The sequence below is a fragment of the Egretta garzetta genome, unplaced genomic scaffold (assembly GCF_000687185.1).
Source record: "Egretta garzetta isolate BGI_Z169 unplaced genomic scaffold, ASM68718v1 scaffold526, whole genome shotgun sequence".
In the NCBI taxonomy this organism is placed as follows: Eukaryota; Metazoa; Chordata; class Aves; order Pelecaniformes; family Ardeidae; genus Egretta; species Egretta garzetta.
The window spans coordinates 1,818,676-1,845,791 of NW_009259967.1; the positions used below are offsets into that span (position 1 = coordinate 1,818,676).

At 37.7% G+C, this 27,116-nt stretch overlaps 1 protein-coding gene across 1 annotated transcript in view; it reads left to right on the plus strand.

Moving 5' to 3' along the window:
- Positions 1 to 27,116, plus strand: part of STARD9 (StAR related lipid transfer domain containing 9) — a gene marked incomplete at its 5' end in the record, with an annotated part of 99,839 nt that overhangs the window by 38,608 nt on the left and 34,115 nt on the right. Inside the window, 17 exon segments of the mRNA XM_035895751.1 lie at positions 1,213 to 1,329; positions 3,418 to 3,450; positions 3,537 to 3,598; positions 4,219 to 4,331; positions 9,513 to 9,582; positions 12,705 to 12,777; positions 13,678 to 13,745; positions 14,708 to 14,805; positions 15,021 to 15,221; positions 15,631 to 15,728; positions 17,899 to 17,976; positions 18,819 to 18,893; positions 19,607 to 19,786; positions 23,654 to 23,705; positions 24,621 to 24,758; positions 25,671 to 25,753; positions 26,774 to 26,877. Of these exon segments, the coding sequence (XP_035751644.1) occupies positions 1,213 to 1,329; positions 3,418 to 3,450; positions 3,537 to 3,598; positions 4,219 to 4,331; positions 9,513 to 9,582; positions 12,705 to 12,777; positions 13,678 to 13,745; positions 14,708 to 14,805; positions 15,021 to 15,221; positions 15,631 to 15,728; positions 17,899 to 17,976; positions 18,819 to 18,893; positions 19,607 to 19,786; positions 23,654 to 23,705; positions 24,621 to 24,758; positions 25,671 to 25,753; positions 26,774 to 26,877 (1,643 nt within the window).

Sequence of the window (27,116 nt, forward strand, 5' to 3'; positions counted from 1 at the left end):
GCAATGCAACATCTTGTAGTGAGGGGCTCAAAACTGAACACAGTATTCGAGGTGCAGCCTCACCAGCACTGAGTACAGGTGGACGATCACTTCCCTACTCCTGCTGGTCACACTATTCCTGATACAAGCCAGGATGCCAGTATCTATGAAATATGTTTTACTGTTGATTTTTATATCAGGTTTAGTACATTTATCTGTTTATTGGAGAAGCAAATGGCCTGGCAGTGCATGAGATTTCACAACAGTGAAATCGTATGCGCCTCTCTATATATAGTAGCTAGTTTTCTATGTAAATGGCAAAACTGTTAATACTTGTAACATTTCTTCTGAAGGGCCAAAGCTGTGCTAAGGGGTTGGCAACTTGCCTACTGGAACCTTTTGATCCACCATGTGCTTCCAAGCAAGCCTTACCAGGTGTCCTTTTGACTGGTCTATGGCAAGGCTTTGATGTGCTGAGAACACAGTCACAGTGTAGAGTAGCTGTGTCTCCAAAAAAGGAACAGAGAATGCAGAAGGGATGTTCGGATCTTGCTGTAAGGATCGCCCATCTGTGGTGGTTCAACTTTTGCAGCTACAGTGGGACCAGTGCAAGCTTTGGGAAGCCCCTAAAGGCTGGCACTGATTTGGTGGTAACATTGTGGCTCTGCGTTACAATGAGCGGAAGGCAGCCCATCACTCTGTGTGTGGCAGAACAGAAATGAAAGCATTTGGTCTTTGGTGGTGTCCCTTACTGACCAGATGGGTCAGATGTAAGTATTGCCTGGATGAGGTCTCCTTGCAGGCTATGGGTTATATTTCGCTTTGCTTTTGACCTGTAATTCTGGTGCCTAATGTTTTAATTAATGTCATTGAGTTAAGAGGCCTCGATCATACCTTTCTGTCAGATTTATGCTGAGGACTGTAAAAACTTGAGGTGGGGGTGATCCTCAAGAATTCATACACTTCAAGTATAAAATAAGAGATAGCAGGCAGGGAAGCACAATTAAACACTACTGCTCAGTGTGAGCGCTGTGCTTGGCATATCAGCATCTCAAAGACCTAACAAGTGAATGCTGGACATGTAACATTGTGTCTAATCAATTAAAAAGAAAAATACTGTCAAGATCCTTGTTCCCACTGAGTTATGAAAGCTGCAAGATCCGCAAGTAATGCAGAGTGTTTATAGGGAGGCATATTATTCATGGACTGTTTTGTTTCTTTTGGTCTTTCCAGGTGTTTCAGGACCTTGGCACTTCTGTGTTGTCAGGTGCATTTAGAGGATACAACATCTGCCTCTTTGCATATGGACAGACAGGTTCAGGAAAAACTTACACAATGATGGGAACACCTGTGAGTTACACCATTCATTTTACACTTAGGGTTGAGGGCAGGATGTCCAGCAGAAACATTGCTTTATTTTTAAACTGTGATTATGGTGCTTGTTGTGCAGCATGCTTATACATTTTTTATGTGGTATTTATAGGTATAAAATGAGAGTTAAGCCTTTACATCTGGGTAAAAGATGTAGCACCAGCTAGAAAATACTAGAAAATATGGTGTGGTTTAAAAATACTTATTTTGGTTAACCTTCATCTTACTGTGTATGAATCTTATTGCCACGTTAGAGGACAAAATAAAAATCTATACTCCTGAATAGTTCTGGTTTTTAGAAACGTATAGCTCAAGATAATACAAAGTATTCATTCTCACAGAATTTTTTGGCAGTTTGAACTATGCTGAAATGAAATTACTTCCACAAATAAAACTGGACACAACTCACAGGAATGCTTTTGTAACAGGCTTCATTATCTGCTTGAAACATTTATTTGTTGCAGAAGTTATCCTTTGGCCTGTGGAAACTAATACTTGCTTCACTTCCAGTTTTTAAATGTATTTGAATGGTGTTTGCAGAAGCTGTTACGTTTTAAGATTCTTGTCTACCAGGAACCACTTAAAGCACATTTTAACCTTAGTACTCAGATCAATGGAGTTGGTTGAGGATTTCCAGCGTTCTGCTGCAACACAAGGAAATTTGATCTCTAACCATAAATATTCTTGGCTGTTGGTGAAAAATGCTCCTAAAAAAGAAAAATTTTATTTAACAGTTTGCATGAGTGGACCACTGTTTCCTACACCCATGGAATTAAATTTTTAAGGTGAAATAAGTATAAAATTTGTTAAAACCCTGACGTAAGACAATGGTTTGTGCTTTTGATGAGAGTTTGGATTTTTAAAATTTTATTTTCCTCACAGACATATCAGCAATAGGATTTTTCTAAATTATGACCTGATTGTCTATTCATGTTATTCTAAATCAAGCTTAACTCCATAAAAGCCTGAATTGTTATAACTGGGGATAATGAGTGGCAAACTAGGATATTTGTGTTACGCTACTTTGAAAATATCTTAGCAACTCAGAATGGCTACATCTTGAAATTATCATTATTTCTTTCCAAGGAAATGTTGAGGCGTAGTGTTTCTAAGAGATTTCTGGCTTGTAAAGTGATCTCTTTCTCCAGTGGAATCCTGCTTTGGTCTGGTCTTTAGTAACATATATTCATCACGAAACAGTGTTCAAAACTAGGAAGAAACAAGTATTTGGTATAAACTGCATTTTTGTCCACAGTGGTCCACTTGATGAACCTGGACTTTCTCCCTCCAACACCATTTCCTTCTAAAAGCCTTTCATGCTATTCATCAAGCAGATTCCACCTAAGCCTTGAGAGTCTTTCTCAGGATGTGTTGGCACTGCAATCATTGAAGTGTGAGCACTCATGTCAGAAGAACAGTTCACACAAAAACACACTTCAGTGCTGTGTAGACTCTTTGGGCAAAATTTAAATCAGCTAGTTTGGGTCCTGTCAGCAGCCCATATCCTATTCTCTCTGAGAGTCTGGATTTGGAAATCTAGAACATAAAGCTGTTCCAAGTTCTGTGATGCCATAGCATAGAGAAATAGAAGTAGAATAAGGAAAAAACAAAATATTAGCAAACAATTAAACTAATTTCAGCACTGGCCTGGCTTCATCTAGACTGCAACACCTCTGACTCAGGCATGTCCAGTATCTTTACATCAAACAGCTCTTGGATTTAACCCCAGCCTCTAAACTTCTCATTGATGCCGTATAAGTTGCTCTAAAATGACTTTTGCTATAAATAGCATTTGCACTGAAGCTAAGACAGCTGACACTACACAGCACACGAGTCCCTGCAGTGTTTCATGTCCAAGATGCTTCAGCTGGAGTAGTAGAGCGTTGCCGTGCTGTTCTGAACTACACTTCAGAGCAGTTTGTGTTGTAATCTACCGTACAGTCATTACTTTGATGCTGCACTATGATTCTGTCCTTTTCTTGTAACTTGGCTTTTATTCAAAAAAGTGTTTTGCAAGAGTGATAGCAAGTATATGGTTTAATTTGTTTGTTTGTTTATTATTTGAAGGCATCCATTGGGCTGACACCTCGTATATGTGAGGTATTCATTTTTTTATTTCACTTGCATTTGTGTGGTTAGATATTCTTGATGGATTTAAAATTTACATAAACTTCTGGTTTGCGTAGGGCCTCTTTTCAAGGAAGGATGACTACTCAGACCAGACAGCATCTTGCAGAGTAAAGGTCAGGTAAGTGTGTCACTGTGTTGGGCAATGCTATGAATACTTTCAACAACATATTCCTGTAATCAAACAAAGCAGAGACTATTTAATTTTGTTTCTGATTTCTCAGATTATAATCATTTTGCAACAGGGAGGAGAACACAGGAAGGATGAGAAAGTGTTTGGTTTAGTTTTCTATCTTGGTATAGTTCTTTGCATGCCGTCTCTTCACTTTTGTCTAGACAGCTGAAATAGGAGTGCATTAAAAATTTACTTCTTGTTTGTTTAACTCTTGAATTTGAGCCATAATCCTACATTTGATTCTTATTCATCATTTCCATTGATATAATGAAGCATTATGTTTGTAAATTTGGGGATTTGAACACAATAGTGTTAAAAAAGCATGTTTTATGAATTTTTAAGTAAAATAAGGGATGCCTCTTGCTTCTTGGACATTTGCTACTATGAGTTCTTTTGACATGTACCACGTGGGAAGGGGCAGTAACAGGGGTAATGAAAATTAGTTCATTAACTATCATGAAAGATCTATGTAAGATTCGTGTAGTTACATTGTCTAAATATATGCTTTCTCTCTTTTTTTTTATAATCATGTACATTTAAAAATCCTTTTTATTTTTGCTTTTCAGTTTTCTTGAAATCTATAATGAGCGTGTCCGAGATTTGTTAAAACAATCAGACCGAAAGAAACCTTACACCCTCCGAGTCCGAGAACACCCTGAAACAGGACCATATGTTCAAGGTGAGAGCAGGCTTCACAACTAGCATCAGAATTTCAAGTAAATGTGTATCAGGTCTGTATGTATCTTTGCATATGTTCCTGGTGTGATCCTGACTGCTTCTGCTCTTCAGGAGTTGCTTTCCTCAGATATTTTACTTGTTAATATGAACATGTGTGATAGACTGAAAGCTTCGCCTCTGTTATCCCACTTGCTGGATATCCTGTTTGCCTTTCCAAGCATAGGTTGTGTGTGAGCCAGTGTTTTTGCTTTCTTTTGTCTTAAAGAAATCTTAACTTGATCAAGAAATCCACCAACATTGGCTCTAAATGAGTTGTACAGGCCAGTCTGAGGTCCCTCCATACCTGTTCCAGTCTTTGGCAGCAGTATATTCACAAAATTATAATAATAATTAAAAAGTAGATAAACTCAACTGGTTGGTGTTGCATGCCAGGCCATGAGAAGCAATTAAAATCTCTATTATGTGGGTGAGAACTCAATAAGCTTAATTTTCCTTCATTAAACTGAAAAAAAACAGGATGGATGATGTAGGTGCGTTATACGATTAAAAACGTCACACACTTTTTAATTCACGCTTGCAACAGCAGCCCCTCTGGTGGCTTTCTGTTTTCTAGTGGATCATAGCTTTTAAATCAGGTGACAGAGAATGGAAGAAAAAAAACCCCACATGTATTTTTTCCATTTCAGTATTCTGTCTTATTTTAGTTCTTATCTTTTCTCTCTGTTTTTTGTACTTCGAGTTCATTTCCACTTTTGATTGGTGCCTTCACCTCAGGATCTTAGATAGCTTTAAATTGGAGTTTGGCCATTGTTATTTTGTAAATTGATTAGCTCCCAATGTAAAGTTTGCCTGCTACATTGCCATTCATCTGACTGATTTGTTCTAGCTTTTAAATAGATTTCTTGTCTCTCTTTTGTAAATTCCTTCTGTTCTCCCTGGTTCACTTTTCTCCCTTTCTTTTTATTTATCACGGCATTACACATCAGGTTGTTATCCCAATTTCAGAGATTAAGACAAGATATGACAAACAGATAGGGTGACTTGACCTTGTGATTGAACGGAGCCTGGAATTCCCAGGTCTCATTCCCTGGGCACCTGCAATATCAGTCACCATACATCTAACAACTGATGGTTGCTACCAATTCCTCCTCTCAGAATTTGAAATAAGCACTTGGGAAGTGTTTAACTTGCATGGGCCTGTCACAAAGGGACTATCTGGCATTCTGGTTATTTCAGCTGTGCTTTCCCAGCAACATCAGCATCCTGTTTAAGGGGAGTTGGAAAATAGATGAATTAGTGGTCTCATTAGTATGGCAAACTTACCATTCTTTGAAAAGCAGATTCATAGACATTTGGCCTTTATTGAGCTCTTTCCAAGATTCTCTTTCTACCTGCTTGTTATCGGAGAACTTCATTGTCAGTGGAGTACAGATACTAATTATTTTCTTTTAGCAGCTGCTCATTCACCACACAAGAAAGGGTCTTTAAACTGCTTCCTTCCTTGGCAATTTCCATCCCTTTTCTCAGGCCTTATATCTCCAGTGATTCCTTGGCTGCATGTAATGGAGTTTCCTTGTTTTAAAAGAAAATGAAGTTATAGCTTCTGCCAATGGGCTGGCTTGCCTTTTGTCACTATTTTGTCTTCATCTGGAACCTTCCAGGACAAATTTGTCACTTTTTTTCCAGTTCTGGTTTTTGTTGTGAGGTGGTTTGGGGTTTTTTTGTTTGTTTTAATTTCATTTTACCCCTTTTGAATAAGGATTTTATACTTAGGCACAACTAAAAAATTTAAGTGGAACAATTTTATATTAGAGTTCTGTAATATCCCATAAAAGTTCCCAATTGATTAGATTTTGTAAAATAAGAGGAAAGGATGATAGAAAAAGGTTAACATAAATAATATTTGTTGGTTTTGGCCACGTTTGTAAATCCAGTATGAATACTTTCTTTTAGAAGATTCTCTCCCTTGGTATCTTATGACAGCCTCCAAAAATCATTGTGTTAATGCCTGTAATAAAAAAACCTAATTTTAATGATAAATGCAATTTGCATTTTTAGAAAAACTGATCACATTGCATGAAAAATGAAGTAATTTCTCTGCTGAAGACATCATGGGGTGTAATTAGATGCTGTTGTGAGAGCATGTGAGCAGAAGTGATTTCAGGCTGATGAGTCAATCGGTCAGGGCAACAGTCAGGTGACATAGTTCTTTTTCAGATAAGTGTGTATAAGTATGTATTAATAAGGAAATGTGCTTATGTACAGTTTATGCAGTTAAGAACTGTAACAGTTTATTTGAGACAATCCTGGCGTCTTTTGGGGAGAGGGACTAATAAAGAAGGTATGATTACATAGCTCCTTTTGGAACTGCACTCATTAGCTTACATCAAAAATAAGCAGCAGTGAGAAAGTCCAGAGGTCTTTTGAATGCGGGTGAGAAGTGCCATCAGCTTGATTTTAATAACATCAAATATAAGAAAATTAGGTGGTTCACAACACTGGCACAAAATACCCTTCTCAACTGCAGGAATATATTGCTGCAATCAACAGTTGCTAATCTCTGTAATGAAAGCCTTCTACGTGCCAAAATAGCCTTTGGCAGTTTTATATGTAGTCTCTCTGTGCAGGATCAGAGTGCAAGAATATTGTTTCCAATAGCTAGATGGCTGAGATCAGAATTCTCAGCAAGCTTACTAGAAGGGGAGCTTGTTTTGTATTCCCTTTCCAGGCAATTTGCTGTATGGGAGAAAAATGGTGAACATCAGCAAAGCTCAGAAATTTTCCATTATTTCCCATAGATTCAGTATGTCACGGAATAGCATCTGTATCTGCACCATACTTCTTGCAAGCCGCCAGCAATTTTAAGGTTTGCTGAATTTGATCAGGAGCTCCACAGCGTACCCTTAGTTTGTCAGTTGTGTGGTTGGTGTGAATGATATCCAGAGTAGAGTTAGCACTGGATGAAGAACAGATGGAGAGGAAAATCAGAAAACTTAACCCCTTTAAGGATGCTTAGGTGCTCAGAGCAATGCAATTTCCATTTGCAAGTCCAGTCAGGAAATCCCAGCTCTGAACGGTAAGTATTTTGAATAGTTTGCAGCCCATCATTTTTCCATGTAAAGGCTGTGAGATTGTAGCCTTTAAAATGCTGAAAGTGTTTCAGTGCTTTGGGTTGGAATAGTTTCAAACTTCTCCCTCACAGATGGTTGCACTGTTAAGGAATCGGCCTCTCTTAAATCAGGAAATGATGCAATCTATTTTGTTACTCTGAGACAGATTTCTGGGGGAGATCCTTTCTTAGTCCAAGGCAGATTTCTAGATGAGCAAGTGTTTTTGTTCTTTCTATGGGACTTGAAAATGACCTTTCTTTTTCTAGCAGCCCACAGAACACTTTGTCATTTCTTTTGAACAACATCTACAATATTTCATTTACCATATTGAAAAACTAAATAATTTGAACTCTGCATTAGATTCACTATTCCAGTACTTATGGAAACATAGGCATGTAAGAATTTCTTCCATGCCTCCATTTTATAACTGGATTTTTATTCAGTTAAGTAAGACCTTGAAAAAGGGTCTTGGAAAACAATATATGATAGTTTCCATATTCTGAGCTTTGAAGATCCCAGTGGAAAATAATGGGCCTCTTTCTCAAATGGAAAATGTGATGACTTCTGGAATTAATGTATTTTAAAGGGACACTAGAGAGCAGAAGAAATGCTTTTGTTTGAAAATCATCACATTTTGTGCGTGTGCAAGTGTGCATGTGTGCACACTACAGTTAGGGGTTTTTTTTTAAAGTGTGGGTGATCCAAAAGTCTGATTTTTTTCTTTATATGTATTTGTTGTTAGAGGACTAAAATAAATTCCCATCTTTGGCTTAGATTTTACTTTCATCTGAAGTTAAGCAAGCTGTTATCATGTAAGGATAGACGTTCTCTAACAATGTCAGAAGTATTTATTTCAGTCTTTTTGAATTTTGTATTGATCCTGACTTACATTCTAGCAGTAGATAAATTACTCGATCCAAATAAATCACATTTTTCAGTACTCTGCCTTCATCCACGCTTTTGTGGCCTGCAATAAAACAAACCAAGCTGAAATCAGTGCTGGGGGAGGAAGTAGCCCTGGGTTCCAGCTCTGAGATAAAACATTCCGCAAAGGAGTGTTTTACTAGGTATTGTATGACGAAGACTTGCTTCACAACTAAGGGGTTTTTTAGGAGTCACTGCAGTACAAATGATAACTAGTCATCACCATAAAATGCAAATGAGGCATATTAAACTGGATTTATGTGAAATACAAGCCACTGTTGAGGTTAATTTTGTGTGTCTGCTGGAATTTGCATTTTGCAAGAGGCTGGCAGTGCTGCTCCAGCACAGCAGCACACCGCCCTCCACTGGGGCCACCACTCTGACCCAGCAGGCTCTGCAGTGCAGTATTTCTTTCATCTGTTTTCCATGGGTTTTTTCCCCTCTTAAAAAAAAAAAAAAAAAAAAAAAAAGAAAGAAAACAAACAAACAAAAACCTGAAAGCAGAAGATATGAAAAGGCCGGATGTTTCATATAATTATTTGGGTACCCTCTGGGGAGAAAAGAGCGTGAAGACTCCTAAGTTTTGCAGGCTGAAGCCTAGTTAAGTAAATGGTAAATATTCCCAGGGGTTGGTTCCCAATTCTGTTAGTTGTGTGAGCAGGGCCATTATTTAGAGGCAATGGCAAAAAGCTTCTTTACAGAATCTGTACCCAATTAGTAGCAGTGACATAGCTGAAAATTTCTCATGGAGTTTCAGGTATACTGTTTTTTAAATACCGTTGTTCTACAGGCAAGTTGCAAAAAGGTCTGTACTTGGAAGGTACAAGGCATTTTTTATACTGATGTCACTGCATCTGAAGGATGACAAGTTGCAAAAAGGTCTGTGCTTGGAAGGTACAAGGCATTTTTTTATACTGATGTCACTGCATCTGAAGGATGGACTGCAATTTTTTATTTTATTTTTTAAAAATAACTGTGTTGGTTTTTTTTTAAAAAAAGTAGTTACTCTAGTTGAGAGACTAATTGTAGAACAGACTGCCATCCCAGCAGAAAATCCTTATGCTCCTGATGTTGGGTAAATTGTTGGGTAAACTAACTGAAACTTCCGGAGAAAAATATGCATTTAACTCTCTTTAAATCTTTGGCAGGATTGACTCAACATTTAGTTACAGACTACAAGCAAGTTGTAGAACTTCTGGAAGAAGGAATAGCTAAAAGGTATTTTATAAACCAAACCAGCTCCATCTTTATTTAACACTTCTTTCAACATGTGTTGATTTCACTGTTGTTTATTTTATTGACAGTGTTGCCAATGCTTTGTCATGACAGGATGTCAGATTTGCTGATCCTGCTCATGACATGCATGTAAGATGTTATATATCCTCATTTTATCCACAAGAACAGCTACAAGCACTCATGAAGTTTTTTATTCAAAACCAATCCCATGCTGACTTACCCACAAAATTCAACCATCTGTCTGGAACAAAAAAATGCGTTCCAGGGAAACATTTTGCTGTAAACAGGCCCATTTTTCTCCTCCACTTTCTCATGACACTTTAGACTGTATAGCTTTCAACTCACTTGTTAGTGTAACTTAGTGATTTAGAACTGCTGAAAAGATAGCATATTTTTATTTAATTCTAAAAAGTATTTGGTTTAAAATTATTTATTTTAATTTTCATAAGTGTTTTTTTAAGTTCTTAGTCCAAATCATGCACATTTGCTATGAGTGAACTGTGGGAACTGGCACACCAGTGAAGCCAGTGATTTTGGCTCTCTTTAGTTATAATTTTTTATGTTTTCGACAGAGAGACTTGGATATCAATAAACTGATACATGTAATGTATTATAGTGATGGAAAAGAGTTTTATTTGAAAGGATCCTCCAAATACAAATCACAGTTCCAAAGCTGATAGTAAGTCTTATCATAAGAGAGATCAAGACTTTAGAATATCAGTGATGCTGGGAAGTAAATAAAAACTAAGCTGCATTACACAACAACATAGAATATACTGGAGGATTCATTTTTGCTGCTTCTGCTTGTAGCAATCAATAGATGCAACTCTATGGTAAGAAGGGGCTTTTTCAGAACAGCAACAAAATTCCAGTCTGTCTACTAGTGTAATCCTACAGCCATTTCATTACTAATGAGATAGAAGATGTAGAGAAAAAAAAATCAGAGGTTCAGTATTTTGTGTGTAAGTTTTTGTGATGCTGAAGTTTCAAACTTTGTCAGTTGCATGAAACCAAGCAACTTCTTTTTCTGAGTAACTTTTCAAAAACATATCTGGAATACACAGGAAACTCCTATTTACCTATAGTCTTTATTTTTATTAAATATTCTGCAGAGTATTTATTAGCACATTATAAACACAAATGAATCTAAAACATCTGCAGTCTGGGAAATTATGCCAAATGAACATCAGCAAGATCTTAGGGATAAAGAAGGTGGGGAACAGGTTGCAATAGCTCCGTATGGCTGGAAGCAGGAGAGAAGGAGATAGGGCATGACGGCTCCAGGTCTGATTATACAGGAAAGATTAAGAGGGAAAGCTCCCCTTGAACATGGGTGGTGCCTTTCATGGGGAAGAGGGCAGCCCCTGTACTAACAAGCAGCAGAGTTTACTGAAGGCATTTTTCCTACCAGTTGATTTTATCAGGCCATCTCCAGCCCTGCTCTGGCTGCACCTATCCATTATAAAATAAACAAATACAATTTTCAACATGCAATCATGATTTTTGTTGTAACTCTCAGTGCTATTATTTTTTCTCTTGACACTTTGCAAGTCTCAGTCTCAAATTCTTAATTTTTTTTTCTTTTTTAAATGCAGGAAATACAAATTTCCAAAGTGTATAGTCCTGGTGCTGTGTAAAGAAAAACAACTAATGAATCTAGATAATATTATTAGAACAGTTAAAAATATGAAAACATACCCTACATGCTACAACGAAATAGAATATTAAAAACTAACACATACATTCTTCCATAAGAATGCTTACATGGGTTGTGGGTAGTTGAGATGTGAACATGCCCTCCAATTACCCTGTGTATTGTCAGAGGTGAGAAGCGAGTACTAACACTTCCTCCTCCAAATCCTGGGGCACTTTCTATTTCTCTTTTGCTTTATAAACTTCCGTGCTCTTCCCTTAGCTCTACAATGGGCAGAGAATATGTTTTTTGCCTTCTGCCCTTTACCTAACTGTTCATCTTCCTCCTCCAACATCTGGAGACTAGTTCATGTTCTCCTGCTTCCTCGGCTTAGGCTTGCTTATAACCATGATGCCCTAGACTTCCTGTAGCTTTTGGCAGCGCCCGCTCATATGGCTGTGGAGGTTTAGGAAGCAGAGAGTGGTAACAAGGAGAGTCCCGGCTTTGCCCTCCAGCTGCAGTGCTCTGCTCTCCAGTGCAACCGGTATCTGCAGTACTCTGACAGTTGGGTTCGTAACGACAACGTGGTTCCACTAGTACAATTGCCTGCTGTTGCTGAGGGTAAGCTTGGCAAAACTGATGCTGAAGGCTGCACTTATAGCCGATATTCAAGGCAAGCTACAAGAGTGACAAAGGAAAAGACCTGTGATCTGGCTTCTGCCCTAGGCAAAACCCTGCTTTCTTTGCATTTTGTCTAATCAAAGCAACAACAAAGTAAGTAGAATTTCCAAAAGTTTGTGTTACAGAGACAGTGGGAGAGTGGAGCTGCTGCTTCTCCTCCTACTGTGCCTGGTACCTGCTGGCCAGAATGCAGTGGGTCAGAGGCCTAGAGCTGGGTGACCCGTCTGTCTGTGTGGCAAAGCCAATCAAATGGTACACGAGTGAATTAGAGTATTCATTTGGTACTTGTATGGGTAGACTGGCTAACTTCACTGGGCTCCTTTAACAGTGTAAAATTACTGCATCAGCCCTGTGGCAGAAGGGAGCCCCAGGAGTGACGTATGAAGCTTTTTGGACCCTCTGAAGTGCCAAAAAATAAAAATGGGCACTATATGGAGAAAACGTACTGGGATAATACATTGTGGTATTGGGGGTGAGCTGTACAATGCTGTTGCTGGCTGTACTTCTCTGCTGTGTTCTACCCTTGTGCATCACCTTACGCCTGTGCTGTAAGGCTGCTTTAAGATATTTCTTCAGAGTGCTGCTGGTGGACAAAACCACTTCTAACTGACCCTCAGTTTTTGCCCTTCCAGGTCCTTTGCCAAACACTCAGATCCAAGAGTACAGCCTACCATGATCTCCAAGTTTCACGTTCCTTCATCTTCATTTATTGGCTCTATTTGTTATTTTTGCTTTCCCTGAATACAGGGAAACAAGCCTTTGTAATTGAATGGTTTGTTCTTCTTTCTAGAATCACAGCAGCTACACACATTCACAATGCCAGCAGCAGATCCCATGCTATCTTCACCATCCACTACACTCAGGTTAGCTAAAAATAATCCAACTTCCCTTTTCTCTTCACTCTCAAAAAGCATTGTTCAATGTGTTGTGCCTTGTTTACTTGTCACTGTTTTGTCCTGTTTGTAAAAATCTCAGTGGAAGCTGTTACTTATTTCCTTTGGATCACACTGCAGATGTGTTACCCTTTGTACACCACCTGATGTGTTGAGTGTTTACTGAAGTATTCTTGTTCCTTTATGCAAGCTTATAGTCAGAAGTGATGCCAAAGACTCGCTGTAAAAAGAAACGTTTAAAATTTTCATCATCCCTTTGAAATGCAATACCCCTTCTAGGATGCTGTGAAAACTACATGTTTCAAGTTATGTTTTGTCACACTTGTTTAGGATCCTTAATTGAAGTATAGCATTAGTTTAACACCAAAATTTTGTATCTGTCCAGCTTTTTGGATGTGCTCATCTCTTTAGCATTTGGCATCCAGTGCTCTCCCAGAGACAATGCACCCTTTCTCCGGAGGAATTATATCCTTTCCTGGCAGGGAAGTCGTTCAGTGATCCAATAGACCTTTTCTATCTCACACTTCTAACATCCTGTAATCACAGAACGTTTTGGGATATTTTTCAGTAGTTTCACAAAAGACCTTTGGAATACATTAGTGGAAAATAACTGCAAGATCTGCAAGAAAGCCTTTCGCAGTCACTAGGCAGTAAGGGTTTTTTTCAAGAGGAAATCGGCATAAGAGGGTAGTTTCTCAGTTGGGTGAGAAAGCTGTTGAGTTAATGGTTTGAACATAGTCACTGGGTCAAGGTCACAAAGAAAGGCAGAGAGACAGTCGTAAGTACAACTGTTTCAAACAAAAGAGCACACCTATTTTATTTTCATTATTTAAGAGGAATAATCTTCCTTATTTATATTTTTCTCTTCAGGCTATACTGGAGAACAATCTCCCCTCTGAAATTGCAAGCAAGATCAACTTAGTGGACCTTGCAGGCAGGTAATAATATACTGAGGGGCAAAAAAAGTAATCTCTGAAGATGGTGGTAGTACTGCCTTAAAAGATGAAACCTGATATTTTAAAACTTCATTAAACTAACAATAAGCCTGACTTTTGTATATGGTAACAAGGAATATTGAGCTAATACTGTCTGTCATCTGTTCTTCTGTATTGGGTATTGGATTCATTGGGTAAGGGAATTCCTGGGTCCTCAGATCCAATGCTGTGCTGTTGCATACATTTAAGGTAATTCCATTCGACCCTGTATTCTTATTAACTGGCTTTTCCAGTAGCTATTGGTGGAATTACCAAATCTGAGCTTGAAAAGAGAGAGGGAAAAAAAAGAATGTATTCCTCATGGCTGCCTAGCATGGGTGGGAGAAAATAGTCATATCTTACTGCTTATGTTGATTCATGTTCCAAAAGTTCCTAAGTCTCTGACTTTAGCTATGCATTTCAGTGAGGAACATGTGGTTATACTGGATGTGACAGAGAAAGAAAGATGAAAGTTGTGCTGAAGAGGTATAGAACAGTTTGAGAACAGGACATTTTTCTTTCTCAAGAATGTAGATCTCTGTTCATGTCTTGAGCAGAGAAAGTAGTATTGAGGGGACACACAGACTTTTGCACTGGGCCAGTCTACCCTTGCAGAGATGTGAAATGTATATATTTTTTTTTAATTCAGAACCACTGTGATTGGGTTACCCAGTTCAGGCTTGAATTTATGTTTTGATGGGTCTTTAACAGTGGTTTGTGCCAACGGCCCTTGCTTATGGTTGGTTGGACTTTCTGAACCAGAGAGCAGTGTGAAGTGTTCAAAACATGTTTTTTTAATTGCAAAGCTTGAAATTTCTGTTTTCTTTCTATCAGGAAAATATGTAATGTTTTCATATTGATTGTATGTTAATAATTAAGCATTTTTGTTTGGTTTGCGTTGTCTTTTCCATGCTGGTGTGCTACAGTGAGAGAGCTGATCCCAGTTACTGTAAAGATCGAATTACCGAAGGTGCCAATATTAACAAGTCATTAGTTACACTTGGAATTGTCATCTCCACTTTAGGTAAGCACTGTTCTTTGTATTGAAGAGTAGTGAGAAAAGCATAGGACTCACTCACCATGTGCTGTGTCTTCATGTTTGTCTATATTTACAACAAAAAGCTGAACGAAACAGCTGTGCGACAGCTTCATAAACTGTAATGACATCTAAGAAAATTAAATAGCCATGACAGAAAAAGATAACCACCTTTCCTGAGCTCTGTGGTGTCTCTCCTTCAGCACAAAATTCACAGATGTTCAGCAGCTGCCAGAGCATAAACACCATAACAAGCGAAGGGGAGAGCAGTCACGCAGACAGTCCTTCCACAGGCAGCGTTGGTGGGACCAGGCGACCAGCTTACATCCCATACCGTGACTCCATCCTCACCTGGCTTCTGAAAGACAGCCTGGGGGGCAACTCCAAGACCATTATGATTGCCAGTGAGTTTGGTTTCTATTAATTGTAAACATTTTGCACAACATTACTGCTTTAAAATAAATCTCTCCTGCAGTGAGAAGACAGCTATATCACTTAGAATCTGTCCTTGTAAAGATTTCCATAAATACTTCATAGGATACTCAAGGAAATGAAAAAGCATGCTCATTGTGCATGAAGTTAAGCTTAAGAGTCTTTCCAAGGTCTTAGCTTTGATTTAAAGTGATTTATTCAGTTATGAATATAATATTGAGAAGATGCTTTCTGTGAGCTTGATGAAATACCCCTAAGGACATTTTTGGTGTTGTTTTTTAAAGATGCAAGACTAAAAAAATCCACCTTTTTGAAAAGTGATGGGTTAAACTGATTACTTTTTAAAATAGTGATTATTTTCTATTTGTTTTTTGTCTGTAGCTATCTCTCCTGCCAACTCCAGCTACAATGAGACCATGAGTACCTTGAGATATGCTTCAAATGCCAAAAATATTATTAACAAGCCCAGAGTGAATGAGGTAAGGCCTTGAGTTCTGCTTTTCATTCTTGTTCCATTTTGCTGTGTGTATTATTTAAGGTTTATTCAGTATGTCTGCTCTCTGAATAAAATTCATACCTCTTTTTCCCATGTTGATGAGAGCTAAATAGGAGCCTGGATATTGCAGAAATAATTTCCTTGATCTCATGCAGCTTAAACCATTTAGAATTTCACACCTTACATCTTCATTGAGTTTCAATCATCCTTCTCCTTGAATTGTTATGATGTGTATGGTTACTGTATGTCTTTATCCTAGATATTGGCAGAGCTACAGATCTGTTAGGATTATTTGTTACTGTTTAACCTGTTACTATGAGTGCATAAACCTTGCAACCCTTCCTTTTGGCATGATAAATAAACTCTGTTAAAGTTGCAAAGTCAAGAATTCAGAAGTTAATATGCCAGGCCTAAAGTAGCCTATGTAGTCTCAATTTGTCTTTTTTTCAGTACACAAAATTATGAACCTTTAAATACATGGGAAAAAATTGTGCCACAGAACCCATATTTTACACAAAACAGGCCTGTTCCAGGTATGAACTCTGACTGTATGGCAGATTCATCTGTTCAAGTGTGCAGGGGTCCTTCACAGGCTACACAAATTAGAAGGTGGCAGGGTATGAAGGGGAAAGTCTGATGCTGCCTTGGAGGACTGGATTCTGTGGCTGCCCTGCTACAGCATTCTTGTTCAATGCTAGTCCAGATGCTTAAAGAAAACTTCCAATGTGTGCTTGTTCCTCATTTTCCACCTTTACCCCCAGTCCACATTTATCAAATGGGAAAAATGTAAACTCTCCCAATCAAAGACGTGCTGTTAAAACAGATTGATTAGCAGTTATGGAGGTTATAAGCACTATAGTGAAGAGAACCAGCATAAAAAAATCCATGGGGAAATGCATAATTCTGTCTGTCTTCAACAAAATTCAAATAGCACATAATAAAGATCTACAGTCACACATGCTAGAAATATAAAACTCTTGAGTTGCTGCTCTTTAACTGAGCATTCTTCACCTGACATTCTGCAGGAGGCTGCTATCATCCTGCAGTGATCATGTAACTTGAGGACTGAACCACAACATATCCATTTAAGGGGACTGAACTAAGGTTTCAAAAAAAGTCCTGATTCCAGCATTTCCTAATCTTTGAGCAGTTAGTAGTGTTCTTTTATGAGTAGGCCTGGGTATATCAAGATTTTATTCATAGATAAAAGGATAGAATCTTAGAGATGTACTTCATTTATTTGCTTTCATAATGATACTCTGTTAAATCTTGGGCAGAAGGAAACCCTTCTAATCCAAGGTTTCCCAAATTTAATTTGCATTCATATTACCAGTGCTGTAACTAATTTTTAGACACCACTAGTGGCAGCCATAGTGTGTTTGGTTTTGGCAGCAGCAGTCCTCAACTCTGTGACAGGCCACAGGCGAGTAAACACAGTCCTCCTGGGTTCGCCTCAGGTTACATACAGCCTCTCAGCCTGCCAGCTTGTGTGCCCATCATGTTCTTGCATGGCCCATGCTAAACCCTGAACTCCATCCCTTCAGGTAGCTGCCTTCTTCCCCTCACTGCAAATTGACCTGAGCCAAAGTGTCACTAGCAGCCCAGAGAAAGTTGACTCTTGACTCAAGACTTTTCCTGAACTGCCTGCAAAAAGCTGGTTTCCAGAAACTGCCTGTGCAGAGGTGCTTACCCAGAAAGTGAAATAAATGCCTCCACACAAGCGGGCAAGAAATGCTTCGTGTATCAGCTGCAAGGGCTTTCAATACTGTGGTTGGTGACATTCTGACTTAGCCTCCTCTAGCCTGATTTTCTCCTCTGCATGACAGAAATAATAGCGTTTTTCTGACCCAATGGGACTATTTTGAAGGTAAATCTGTAACAGTAGTGATGTATCCAGCTATTGTCATGATCGGAACAAATACTATGGTAGGTCTGTGTTCAGAAAAGAGATGGAAAGAAGTTTATTGGAAAAGAGAGCCTATCAAAGATGGGAACCACCTGCCCAGGGGTCTGACAGATTGGAGCAAGGAATACTGCAGTGAGTGTGCCTGTTCTTCTATCCTCCTGGCTCTTGGAACAGCTCTGTGTTGATTTCTTTAGCTAGAATTTTTTTAAAGAATGATTTTTGCAACATCTGTGTCTCATTGTTTTAGGATGCAAATGTAAAACTGATCAGAGAACTGCGAGAAGAAATTGATAGGTTGAAAACTATGCTGATGAGCTTTGAACTGGTACGTAGGAACACTTCCCAGCTGGAGCTCTAATGGTGCTTTAGGTAGCTACAGTAGCTTACTTTAATCTTACCTGTATATCTTTCTATGTTTATATGGTAATAGGAGGGAAATTAAACTATTCTGTGATTGATTTAATGATGATTATAAGGCTACCTGCATCTCTGTCATTTCTCCTTTTTCTGGCATTGTATTGATAATCCTAAAGTATAGGCAGTTGTGTAATGATTAGGAAGGATTTCCTTGCCTGTCTTTCATGGAGTCGGATGGTTTTATTGTCCAGAAATACTGTGAAAGAGAAATATTTTATTTGTAGGAATGTGGAAGCACCAAGACATCACAAAATATTAATCATTGATATAATTTCCCTAGAAGACTTGTTACAATCCTCCTTCCCCAAAAAATGACCTAGTAGACCTCAATGGTATTTTGGAGGTTTCACCCTGCCTGCACACTCTGTCCCCTGAAAGAAGTTGTGAATGTCCATGAGCCCTCACAATACAGCTGACACTGTGTTTTGTCCTTTGGAATAATAATAGCATCTTAGTTTTCCATGCCCTGGAGAGCATGTTTTGCTGGGAGAGGCTTGGAACTACAGTCCAGAATTTATTTACAAAGAAGTATCTCTCTGTTAATGCTCTTTCACCAGTTCTTCACAAAAAGTTGTGTGCAATAGCTAGAGAGGTGTGGGCTTAGATGCTAGCAGGCATCAAATGTCTCTGTATTTTGTCTTTCCTTTTCCTGAGTTCATCTCCTTGAAGTCCTGGAGAGTGAAAGAACATGCCTGTCAGTTGTGAATAAGGAAACTAACATGTTGATCTTGGTGGCTGTTGTTTGTACAGAGGAATTCCAGTCCTTCTTGGAGCGACGACAAGGATGGAAATCTGACCGAGCTGGTTCTTCAGAATGAAATTAAGGTGTGTATGATCTATTTGATGCTGTAAGTCTCTCCTGTTTCACTGGGCCAGAGAGGATAGCATTGCCATAGTTCTGAAACCACAGTGAAAATGTTTTTGTCCTAATCCTTTCCTGTTTGCTCTGCATATGTAGGAAACTGCCATCCTTAATGCATGTTGGGTGTTCTCTATCAATTTGTGATGAAAGTCTCGTGTCCTTAATGGCATACTGTCCATTGCGTATCACTAAGTCTGCACAATCTACTCCTTGTTTGAAAGCTGTCTCGATATATCACAGTAATTATTATACAGAGCTTCTCTCTTCTAAGATTAAACTCTTCCAATTTATTCAAAGGAAATTATTGTGCAGTCACCAAATTACTACGAAGATTTGATCACTGGTGACATGGAAAGGTTGTGGAGATCTTAATTTTAGGTTTTGCTTAAACACAGGTGAAATAACTAGTTAGCATGATCATATATCTTTCTGACATTTTGGGAATGAGTCTTTAATAGATTAAACCTGCTTCACTAGGTGGTAGTACAGGTTTTGCCTGATTTTTTTTGTTGCGACAGAAATGTGCTGCAATTAGAAATACACCTGCATTGCAACTGGTGAAAGAATTTTGCATCCAGTAACTGGAAAAAAAATGCTCTTCTTTCTGAAGAAATTTGTATATGAGGAAAATTGACCTGCTTAGTAAGTAAAACAGTTTCCTCTCCTATTCTTTAAGATTGAACAATTGACCAAAGACTGGACAAGTAAGTGGACAGACAGGAAAGCCATCATGGAAGAATACAGTGTGGACATCAACAAAGAAAAAGCTGGAGTAACAATAGATTCTAGTTTACCTCATCTAATGGCCATGGATGATGATATCCTCAGCACAGGAGTGGTGCTGTATCATCTCAGGGTGAGATATTGTCACTTGTCTTATTTTTTCCTTTGAATTTGAAAACACTTGGGTTTTTTGGAAATGGAGGGTGGTTAAGGTGACATTACAACAACAGTTATATCAAAAAGTAAAGGCCACAGCCCACAAGACCCAGATAACGGGGAAAAAAAGCAGAAAAGGATACATGAAAATGGAGGAGAACAATTCATATATGGACTAATAACTTGATCTCTTATGAGTGCAGGTGCAAACTATTTGATAATGTATCATAAGCAAAGTAAAATGCTCAAATTAGGCATTAGTAGTTTGTCTATGAAGCATGAGGACAGGTGAGCGTGCATGCGTATAAAAGTAAAGGTGCTTAAAATATACCAGACATACTGGTCCAGATTTTACTAGGCACTTGTATACTTGAGGCTGGAACACTGGCATATGTGTAGATCAAAGATAAAAGTAAGCTTTAACAAGCACAAGCTCACTTTGGCAACGACTTCTATATATTGCTCTTGCAACCCTACCGGGCCTGCCAAGTAGATTCTACATGTGTAGCTTGAATGGTAATTACTTATAATCTCACTTGAGTGGCTATTTTTCAGGATCAGGTAGAAATTTTGGCCTCATAGATACTGTCTTGCTGTGTAGCTGCTCATTTAAGGCAAGGTTTTCACCAAGAACCTTTCATAACATTGTATGTATATTACTCCACATTGTGGCTTATGATATGCATGACTAGGTCAAATAGTTTTAGCGGATTTTTTTTTTACTAAGTCAGTGCTAAGCTGGGCTCCAGCTAACTTTATTAATGTTGTTTAAATGAATGGAAATTACTGAAAAACTGATGCTGTTTAATATAAAAGGAATGATAGATGGGCACCTCTACAGAGGTGCACTCATTAGCAAAAAATGTGTTCAATATAGTTGAAAATCATGTATCTGTCTGCTAATAAAATATCTTAATCCAAATCTAGGTTTTCTGCTACTTGATATAGTTTAGAGACACAGGATTTTTTTCCCCCCCTGCTAAAAAGCTACAACAAATATTTGAAACAGAAAACGTGCTGTTCTTTATCATGTTGAAAGAGAAACCTTACTAATTTTTCTCATGCCAGCACAAAGAAATTGTACCAGGTAATAATTAGGGACCAAGTAACGATGTCCGGTGCTGATCAACATGCAATGTGAACTACTCAATCCTACATTAACATTAAGTATTTATTAAAAGTAATTGCTACTGCTTAAATGTTTTTCCATTATGTGCCATTTTGGAAACAGCAAATATTTTCACGCACAAATTTTCACCACACCTGAAGTAATTTAAAGATATTTCTTTTAACGGAGAAACCTAGTTTGAAGGGACACCTTCTGAAGTCATTAGTGTCTCTCTGTCACACTAACATCTTTGTCCCCTCTTTCTTTGCTCCTAGATGCTGCCTTTTCTTTTCTTTGTGCTTTGCATCTTTTAGACTCTGGTGTCTATTACCTTCACCTGAACGGAAAGAAGGTAAAACATTAGTGGTTCCTTACGTATTAGGGCTTCAACATTCACTTTACATTGTACTTCTATAGGGAGGTAATGGCAGCAGTTTTCAGATCAATCTAGAATAAACAGTGTTACTCTTTTAGATGCTTGATTCCATAGTATTAATTGCACTAATCAATGCTGTGCCTGTGCTTAAAGAACCTTTCTTTCTTAGGTTGTGATCTTTTTTCCTGGCTTTAATTAACAAAAATATATGTTTTCCCTATAATTTAACTGACCTTTCTGCAAAGCTTAAAAAAATGGGATTTACTTACACTGTTTTAGAAAAAGATGTACTTCGCAAATTTTTTTTAAAGTTGGAGGTCTCCCAAAACTGAAGGGAGAAAGAAATCTCATTCTTTACGGTTCTATAATGCACCTGAGGAATTCTACCCTTAATCAGGAAACACTGCCAGAAGGGGGTAACAATGTAAAAGCATTTCAACAGATACGAAGATGTGCCTTGATATGTTAAGGTGAAGTTGTGCCATCACTTCATCTGAATCCTCTGTCTTCCATTTTTTCAGGCAGAATACTCAATATAAAATTAGGAAAGAGTATAAATATTTAAATTATTATCTCAGTAGTAGCATTTGAAAAAATGAAATTGCCATGGGCCTGGGTTATGGCTATTTTTGTGTTGTTTTCTTTTTTAAGTTGAGTTGGTTTGCTTGTATTGTATCTGCACCCTTGCTCTAGGCTGCAATTTTTAGTTGTATTTAAACTCACCCAGAATCATTCCACTAACTGGGAATTTCATGAGCCAATACTGTTGTAATACACTTTTTTTCTGAATTAAATTGTATTACCAGTGAGTTATTTCAGAACATTGGGAAAAAAGTTTCTTTTGGAATTACAATAACTATTTCTCTGTTTACTCAAAAAGATAATTGATAAAGAGGTCTTTTAGGAGTTGGTTTACTTCTCTTCGTATAAAATACATGTTGCTAACTCCCTTGAATGTGTGAGGTGAGTCAAAGGCCATATGGATCATACTTTTTCTACAAGCTGTGGGCAAACCAACTGGATAATTTGTGGTTGAGTCCACTGAATGTTAAGCTGACATGTAACTTGATAATTCCTCCAAAGCAAGGGCACTGGGCACAAACCAGCTTTCAGCATCTCCAGCAAGGGAGTCTCAGCAGGGCTTGTAGCAAAGAGTTCTGTTAGTTGGTTCAGGTAGTTGAGCTCTGCGAGGAACAGAATGATAATCGTTCCTTTTCCCTCCAATGCACAAACCGACTGTGATTTACCTATAATTACCCATAACTGCATCATCTTACAATAATGCACATCTTCCCTTTTCCCAGTCTTCAGGCTTCCGATTACTACTTATTGTTTCATCTTTAAATATGCTTGGAGTAGAAGGCATGTTCATTTATTCTCATTAGAATACAAAAATCAAGTAGTTTAATGACGATAATTAATTTTAATATGACTGAAAGAGTTGCCACTAAAGTCACTTTAGAGAGCATTCACTAATCAGTTTACAATAATCAAGTATAGTGTCTCTTCAGAGCTGGGAAATGATCTTGCTTTGTTTTCCTAAAGAAAAAGATAGAACCAGTAATGGAACATACTAGACAGGTGGTACATTCATTGCTTTTTTTGGTAGTTTTTTCTCATAGTATTGATTAAATGTCTCTGTTTTATTGATATTTGCGCCGTACCATAAGAACTGTCTCTCATCACTGGCCCATAATATGGTTTGAGTCTGCTTGTTCTGGAGACTTTTGTTCCTAGGTAGTTCTTTTCTTTGAAGTTATTGAATCCTCAAGTTTAGGAACTTGCCAATATACCACAATCACCAAGAAGACATTTTAATTGTCATTTAAGTTTCAGAAAAAAGTTCTACTTTAGTAGTTAGTTTGAGGAATTTATAATCTATGACAAAGTTCCCTTACAGAATAGGAATTCTGTTGCTTTTATATCTGAAAAGCCTAGTTAACTGAATAATGATTTTGTACCTTCTTTCTTCCTGCATGGATATTTATAAAAATAATTATCTCATTTCTGCAAACCACGAGTTTCACTGTAAAAGTTCACAGCATCAGAACATGTGTTTGTATTAAAAATATTTGTCTCAAGCACAGTCCAAAAATCATCCACTGAGGGTTACTTCATCTACTGGAATTGTAATAGGAGAAGCTGACATAGCTGCCGGATAAGAAGTAATCGCATCTCTATGGGGGACAGCAGGCTGAAGTATTACAAAGTAGTAGATAGAGTTTGCTATAAACAGTTCAGTCATTTGGAGGTCATTTATTTCAGGTATTTGCTAAGATGCTGTACCAAAGCTTTTTTAATTATTATATATAAACCACTTCCAGTAACTGACTTTTAAATGAGCTCTTTTTCTGTTTTAGGAAGGAACAACCAAAATTGGAAGAAGTGATTCAGACCAAGATCAAGACATTGGTAAGAGAATGATATTACAAATTATTTTATGGTATGGTCAGATCAAACCAAGAGGTTTACATTTGTCATGTGTAATAGTTAGGTAATGTTTCTGTTTGTCAGCTTTCTTTATAGAAGGAGGTGAGTAGAAGAGAATAATTGTTTAAGGTGGCTGAAATCTTTCAGTTATTTTTTGTTTTTGTTTAAGAGGTCGAAAAGTCAATGGTCTTGACCTAATTGAGATCTCTTCAGAATTTTCTTCCCACTCGTGAAATGCTATACTAGATTTTAAAAATATCTTTGTCCAACATCCAAATCTTGGTATGTTCTATTCTAAACTAGTGGCACAGGTGATCATGAGACATAGAAAATGCTTTTCAACTCTACCTGGGCAGAGTATTTTAGATATAAAATCCAAATAGTTCAGAACATTTTTTAATTTAATTTAATTTCTGCTCTTAATTTAACAGTCAATCTCAAGAGCTACAAATTATGACGGGGAGTTGAAACTTTATAGTGAAATTGGAGACTTTGTGGAATCTCAGCTTTGGTCAGTTCTGCTAAGCTTGGTTAAGTTTGTTTTTCTGCAAGTAAAATGTAAACAATAAATGCCATCATAGCAATAGGAAAATTCAGCACAACAGAAGAATTTGTACATCAGCTCACAAATGGGAAAGTAGTGTACAGTTTTCCAGACCCAGAAGTACTTTAAAAGAGCAGTCTCACTATTTTGAATTAAGTAAGTTTTTCTGTGATGTGGAACTTGACTAGCAATTGAAGACAACAATTTAATCTCCTTGTTCTGCACATGACGTAGTTCTCTGAGGTAAGAAGCATGCAGTCAGTGTCAAACAGCACACAGTACTTCATTCTGAGGAAAACAGTGTAAACCCAACACCTTCAACAGGTGAGATAAAACAAATCTATACATTGTAGTTTTGCAGGGACGGTGGATCGAAAGGGATCATTGTATGATAGACAACAACTGTGGGATTGTGACACTGCGACCAGTTCAGGGCGCACACTGCACTGTGAATGGATGTGAAGTCACTGGATCATGTCGTCTGTCACAAGGTAAGGCTTGCTTTTTCTGTGAAGGCTGCATTACAATCAATTTACCTCTGGAGATTAGAGATAAGCATTTATGGAACACATGCAGATCTAAGAAATAAATCTATCTCCTACTGCTGCCTAGCACCACAAGGCTTGATCCAAGGCTAGAGCTTCCAGATCAGGACAAATTAAGTACCCCACAGAAAGTAAAATGAAGACAAAGGTGACAATATTAAGACCCCTTTTGGCAGGAGTAGTCTGTAGCCTTCTGAAAAGGGAAGACCTGTAGTCAGAGGCACTGTTGTGGAATGTAGTGGAGACTGGCTCTAAGCCAGCTGACCACTGGGAGGGTTTTTTTGACAATTATGTAATATGGTTGAAATGACTGCCAACTTTTTCATGGTGTATTTAGGTGGAGGGTACTAGCCACTGAGTCATAGGCTATGGTGAATGAGCTCAAATGAAATGGATCAGGCTCACAGATCTTCAGGTTGTTTAAAATAAAAAAAAACTATCCAGTTTCTGGGAACATGCTGTGATCTAGATTCTTAAAAAGATAGTATAAAAACAAGTTTCCAGCAGTGGGTGTTTATGTTTTTGATATGAAGTCCTACTGGTCTTCAATATGAACAGGGAATTTACTGCTATGTTGAGTTTGCAGAGATCCCCAAGATTAGTTTGCTTGGATGCTGTCATTACAGAATGATAACTCTGTTCTGTAGTAGCAAATTTTAAAAATAGTTCTCTGCTCTGTGACAGTCAGAAAGCTGTGGGTCAGAATATTTTAATTTTATTTTTTTTTAATATACTATTCTGTAGTAGTTTGTCTATGCTGTAGTCTGTATACTGAAGTTAAGAAACTGCTAATATTCTAGGGACCAACTGTTTGATGAATTATGTCTCTGTAGATTTCTAATTAATTTTTGTTCACAGGGGCCCTTGTTGTCCTTGGCAAGTCTCATAAGTTTAGATTCAATCACCCAGCAGAAGCTGCTATCTTAAGACAAAGAAGATCAGTAAGTTCTAAAACTGTATTTTTCTCTCCTAATTCTTCATTGATTTTCCTAATTATTTTCCCCCTTAAAAGCAAGCCTAATACAGATAATATTTTTTCTCATTATTGTATTCACTTGCTTCATTTCCTCCACCTAATGGCCTGTAATGACACTAAGCCTTTTGGGGGAGGGCACTAGTGCTTCTTTCAGATGTGCTTAGCAAAAGATGATGCAGATCCCTTGAATAATTTAGTGTTTCCTATTTCTAGTCATGACTACAGTAGGATTGAAACAGAAAGGCAGAATGCCGCAGTGGAAAGACTGGTTAAGAATCTTTCCCCATTTGATAGCTTTCTGAATTATCTTCTTTGTCTGTCATTTCACCATCCTGAATGAGAAATACTAGCAGAAATGGAAAATTTATGGGATTAAATGCTTGAATATTGTTGACTCTGAAAGCATTTAACTGTTACATAGATCAGAAATAGATAAAATATTTCTTGGTATGTTTGTCTCAGGAACTAACTACTGCAAGATATTATTTGGTCAGGTAGTTCAATAAAGTTTGAAAAAAAATAGTTTTTAAAATGACTGGCATGTATAACTAAAAAACCTAACTTAAAAAAATGTAAATTTTCTGGTTTAGGACATAACCATATTACCAACTGATGTTGGCAAGAATCTACCTTTTAAAATGGATTTTCATATCGTAACATTTCATACTTTCTGCTCAACTGTCTTTTTATACTTGCTTCTGTAGTTGAGATAAGGGGCTTAACTTCCATTTGTTTTCATCCTTAATTTCTTGATTAGTGAAACCTGCAGTACATTAAAACAGAGCTACAGGAAGAGGTATACTCAGTAACAAATACTTAGCAATTTTGCCAATTATCAAAGAAGAAGTGTAAGTGAGATTATAAACTCACATGGAAGGTATTATGCAGCATTGCACACAGCAGTTGGCAGTGGTGGTATTAATGATAACTTGGAAGTTTCTGGGTTGCTGTGATATTTTTTTCTTCCTGTTCTTATGTTTTGTAGATTAGTGAAATCCCACCCATTCTGAGTTGTGGAGCTTTGGACTGGCTCAACTTGGATGGAATTTGTACCTATTTTCCTCACTATATCCTTCCTTCTCTTGACAAGTGAGTTTAAAACAAACAGTTTGAAACCAGGACTTGGTTCAGACAAAACTAAGTTGTATATGGAATAGGCCCCATTATGTTTTCAAGTGATCAAATAGAAGTGTCCAAGAAAATGCATTGGCCAACTGACTAATACACAGTGTTATGATATCCAAACAACAAACTTGAGAAATTATTTATTGATGCACAGTAACTGTTAATGCACAAGCAAGAAAATGCTTTGGATGAGACTGCCAGCT